This window comes from Pyxicephalus adspersus, chromosome 1 (assembly GCF_032062135.1).
Source record: "Pyxicephalus adspersus chromosome 1, UCB_Pads_2.0, whole genome shotgun sequence".
NCBI classification, from domain to species: Eukaryota; Metazoa; Chordata; class Amphibia; order Anura; family Pyxicephalidae; genus Pyxicephalus; species Pyxicephalus adspersus.
Genome location: NC_092858.1, coordinates 167,651,007 through 167,656,625, shown reverse-complemented (window position 1 = coordinate 167,656,625; position 5,619 = coordinate 167,651,007). Strand labels below are relative to the sequence as shown.

General features: G+C 39.5%; 1 protein-coding gene across 1 annotated transcript in view; it reads left to right on the top strand.

Moving 5' to 3' along the window:
* PSMG1 (proteasome assembly chaperone 1) overlaps positions 1-1,270 on the top strand; it is a gene marked incomplete in the record, with an annotated part of 9,420 nt that extends 8,150 nt beyond the window's left edge. Inside the window, 1 exon segment of the mRNA XM_072398309.1 lies at positions 17-1,270. Within this exon segment, the coding sequence (XP_072254410.1) occupies positions 17-91 (75 nt within the window).
* Between the last annotated feature and the right edge of the window lie 4,349 nt (positions 1,271-5,619).

Here is a 5,619-nt window from a genome sequence, read left to right as displayed (position 1 = left end):
TATTTTTCCTCTCCAGAAATCTGAAAACATTACACAAACTCTGAAGAAGACGGTGCAGACTACTGAAGTCCAGAGCAACTTGTACATCTAGCACTGCCACTGTACATCATTGGCTATCACTGGCAAGAGGCATGATGGGACTTGTAGTTTCAGGAATGACAAGTAGAGGGTCACATGTCCTGGCTTGCTGCGATGAAAAGAATTAAGATGCCATGGATGGGATTGGTTTTATCACACAGCTTAAAAAATATAGAAGACAACCATGTGACTTTGTACTGACAAATGGTGATCAGTGTAACACAAAGGCTGCCCCAGAGGGCGTCTTCTTCAACTTACCTTTAGTTGGCGCTGCTTCTACTTCCAGCTGGGGCACAATAAATACCTGCTACGCCTACATTTCAGTGCTGGGGTCTAAATGACCAATCCCTACACCCTACAATTGTCATGTGAGGGGGCATTCCCAGTTTTTGTTTTGAGAAAATACCACCGACATGGGAATTACATTGAAGGGACAGTAATAATATACATCCAAGAGGCAACCTGCCCAATAGAGCCACAGGACCCAGATACCACTGTCATGCCACTGCTATATATTTGAGGGTAGAATGGTTGGACCTATCTGTCATTTCACAATAGACTTGTGTGTATCAGATGGGGCCAAGCTGGTATAGACCAATCAGAAGGGGTGACCCCCCTCCTAAGCATATGGTAGTCATTATGAATGCTACTGGAAAGGATTGGGGGCAAAGCTGATACTTTGCTTATTGCCCCATTCTGCCCCAACCCAGCTGATTTTATGGCCTTTGGTAGTTTAATCAGTTTCTTTGTCAGTACATAGTCCCTTTAAAGTAGAACTCTTGCTTACTTTAGGACTGAGGGTTGGTAAGAAGAGTGCTGTGATGTTTTTAGGAAGCTATGCAAAGCACCCTGCTGCGCCCTCCTCCCAGGTCATTGCATCCGAAATTAGGAAACCAATATTACATGGTTATCATTCAGCTCAAAAAGAAAAATCAGAGCCCTGTGCAGACTGTCCTTAGGTTTTATACTGTGTTTATATAGTAAATGTCTGGCAATAAAATGTTATTTTTTTCTAATATTTGCATTTGGTTTATCTCTTGTTCAATCACTGGTTTTTATTAGGGTTATCCAGGTCAACATTGTAAGACCACCAAGGTTATACAAAGTTCAGTTACATTCCTCAACCAATTGGATGTCATCTTTGTTCAACTTTGACCCATTAGAACAATAAAAGAAGAATTTTTGGTTGCAATGGCTGGTCACTTGTTTCTGTATCTACCGTGTTTCCCCGAAAGTAAGACCTAGCACTATTTTCTAAACCTGCCCTAATATAAGACCTACCCCGAAAATAAGACCTAGTGTGTTTTTGGGAGCCAAAAAAAATATAAGACAGTGTCTTATTTTCGGGGAAACACGGTATATACCCCTCATGGGCCAGAGCAAGTTCTACATTTCCACCATGGGCCTGATTATTTGACTATAGCTTTGTTATTACTAAAGATACTATCAAATATATTCTCCAATATAAACTGTGTTTTTTTAATCTGAAAATGCTAATAAAAAAAATAAATAATTGTTTCTTACTTAGATCACATCACCAGATGGCGCTGTGCCCTTATGTAAAGTGTGTAACAAACTCATGGTCTCTAGGAGAGTTATACACTCTACATGTGGACATGGCACCATCTACTGGTGGAAAACAATGCCCGAAAACTCATTAAGTAACTAACCAACTAAAAAGAACAATAAACTTTAACCTTTATAAAGAGGGCACAAGATAAACAGACCTATACGATTTTATTTTTTTCTCTTTTTACATACATTTTAAAAATATTTTTTCACGTTAAATATATTGGCATTTCTGTTGAATTATTGTATTGAATGTTAACAGCGACGGCTGAATTTGTGCCCTATGTTTATACTCAAGTCAGAGTAGTTTTTCTGCTTTTTCAGGTAATAACAGATACCTTGGCCTGTATGTGAACTGATTTATATTTGAGTATATAAGGTAATCAGATTTTGACAACATTTTTATTAGGAGGAGCTGGGCTTCATTTCCAATATTTAGCATCGATGATTTTTCAGGGATGAATAGATGAAGATGTTATTGTTCATGGATATTCAGTAATTTGTCCTGTTTAAAATTATGTTTTGGGTACAAAGCATTTCAACATTTTTTGCAGAAATTTTTGTTTTTTCGTTATATGTGATGCTGAAAATTCAGACTTGATGGGAAGGGATTAGTTAACTAGCACCTAACTTAACTAAGGTTAAGAAGTATACACATGGAAATACAATTTGATTGAAACAACTACAGATTGGCTTTTTCAGCACATGCTTACATTTACCAATCGGTGGTAGAAGGGTCCTGTTGGGAGCACTGCACTTCGCCCATGGAAGCATTCATTCTGATATTCACATCATTGAGTCTTATAGCTCTCAGGCCACATGGGTATGGTGTGAGCGTAAAGGTTGGTTAAAGCTAAAAAAAATACTCCCTTCGGTTCTATACATATCCAGCATTATTGCAGGGTATAGCCAGATATCATTGCAGATTCCAACCTGCTTCTGTTCTGTAGGTGTTGTGATAAGTCCATGCTATAAATCTCTAAAAATATTCTTTCTTTACCTTTTATTATTTTCTGATTCAATGCTGTAATGACAAATATTGAGCTCGCTCTTTCCTTCATCACAACAAACGTGTGCACAGTTGGCCATACATCTGACAGCACTGCAGAAGGTGCTATTAAATTCATCTCAAACTGGGTTGCAGCAGATTGCGGCACGGTTGCCCAAAGGGGTCATATCACTTTTGCCTCCGTGGTTGATGTTTTGAGATTTGTCCTGCGACCACAACCACGTGCAAATCTGGTTACCTGCAGGTCAGTTTTCCATTCCCAGGTGCACAGCAGCAGTTTGCTGTCCCGCAAAGAGCTTCCAACCATGCGGTTTCGCAATATGGGTGTAAAACAGCTCTTAGCATCCAGGGGCAGATATGAATTGGAGCTCAATGCAATTTGATGTAGGCAGGTGAATGAGCCTGCATGCATCTGCCTTGAGCTATTTCCTACAAAGACATTAGGTGGCGCTATCGGTTTGCATGTTGTTGCATTCAAGTAACGACTCCGGAAATGCGACCAATTGGCTCGCAGCATTAAGAGCCCTTATGGAGGCTGTTGACACAAAAGTGAGGTTATCAGAATGAACTGAACACCCATATGTATAGGACTAAAACCACAAAAGTGGAAAATGAATCACCATGCTAAGAGAACAGAGGCTGATCAAGAGCTTCGCGTTCTGTTCTAATTATGATCCCAAGGACAGCATTTGTTGTATGGCAAGGAGAGATTTTATTTAAAGAGAACCGGTCGCTTATTAATAGCATGCGGTTTAGAAATAATCCAATAATTGGGCAACAAGTGCCATTGTGCCAGCTTCAGATTGGTTTCTATGTGACCCACAGCACCCGGATCTCAGTGACACATTTTATAAAGGATTTTTATTTTTGTAGTTAAAAGTTCTGAGCGTTTTGCACTTTTAGGCTTCATTGTCAATGCTTTATTATTATTATTATTATTATTATTATTAATAAACAGGATTTATATAGCGCCAACATATGACGCAGCCCTGTACATTAAATAGGGGTTGCAAATGATAGACGAATACATGTATAATGATATACGAAAACAGTGACACAGGAGGAAGAGAGGACCCTGGCTTGAAGAGCTTACAATCTAGGAGGTGGAGGAATTAACACACTTTATGCCTTGGATAAGCAAAGTTTGGTGCTGTAAGGGTTCCTTGTGTTTTTTTTTTTTCTTTGGGAACTAATGTAAGGAAGAGGACCGGTCCTTTAGCATTGAGACCCACCAATGATATATATGGGCATATCACTGGCACACTCACTGCCCTCGTTTTTTTGGATTTACATCACTGATTCCTTAACATTTTTGGGAAATTAAAATTTATTTTTTTTAAATTATAAATGTGTTTCTTGGGAACTAATTTAGGGAGGAGGCCCTCAACATTGGGAGCCACCAATGATAAGTGAAGGTATATGCCTGGCATAAGCACTGCCCTCACTTTTTTGATTGACAATACTGAATGACATGAATTCTTTCCTGATTATTTATGGAAACAGTTGAAATGTTTGTTTGGGGGGGGGGGCTGATGTAAGGGAGAGACCCTGATCCTCAACATTGGGCCCTCTGATGCCAAGTGAAGACATATGCCTGGCACTCTCATGGCCCCCACAACACTGAATGACATGATTGATTCTTGATTTTTTTCTATAAACCTAAACTTTATTATTTTGTTAAATATATAAATTGTTTTTATTTTTTTGAAGAGGAATATAAGGAAGAGGCCCTGACCCTCAACATTGGTACCCACCACTAATGAAGGCATATCCCTGGCACAATCACTGCCGTTACTTTTTGGATTTACAATGCTGGATGAGATCATTGATTCTGATTTTATTTCTGGGGACATAACTTTTATTTTTAAAAATAAGTTTTGGTGACGTTTCACATGAACTTTAAATATTATTTGACATTGACATTTGACATTTTTTATACTTTATGACCTGGAAAGTGCAGATTTCAGAAGCTGGTGCCTGTGTGTTTTCCATTCCCACCCCCATCTCACAAACACAGCAGGAAGCAATGGCCAGACACCATTTAGCCCCTGCGGAGGTCTCTGGGGCATCATCACAATAGTGAACTGGAAACCCCAACACACTGACATAAAACAAACCTAGTAAAATGTATCTGTGACTTGTTTCTCCTGCGAGGTGTTGACATATGGCCGCCAGACTCCAAATTGCTCTACATAAAACTTTAAAAGCAGTTACATTTTATTAAAAAAATGCGGTCTCTCTATGCAAACCATATTCTAATATTAAGACCACCTGCAGAATGTCACAGCTGTCCAAAAATAGTAATCTGGAGCTCCTCCATAACGTGATGTGGAGCAGATGTCCTGACGCTGCTGTGCTGTACATTGGCGGCCACCTCCAAACATCTGTCATGTGAAAGATGAAAAGACAAGTGGATGGCCTAGGCATGATATCGGGATATGGGGTGAATTTTAGGATTGCAAGGACACAAGCAATAGTGATGTTAAGGTATAGCTGGAGCCAGCTTATTTTGTGTTTTTTTTCCAACATTGAGATCTTCCATCATTTCTGACTCTGCGTCTGTCTGTCTGCATTCCATTCTGTTAGTATGCTGTTTATACAAACATAGGTGCACCAACCACCTCAAAAGATATACTGTGAATTTTAGTATTAGCCACTAGGCGGTAGTGTTGTGTTTAGTGATTGTACACAAGCGTTGGAAAGAATTAATATTATACAGTATTTATATAGCGCCAACATATTAGGCAGCTTGAATAGTCATGTCACTAACTGTCTCTCAAGGGAGCTCACAATGTAATGTCCCTAACATAGTCATTAATACAGTCTAAGGTCAGTTTTAGGGAGTAGCAAACTAACCTAACTGAATGTGGGAGGAAACCCACGCAAACGCAAGGATAACTTGCAAACTCCATGCAGATAGTGTCCTGGCCAGGATTCGAACCTGGGACTCAGCGATGCAAAAG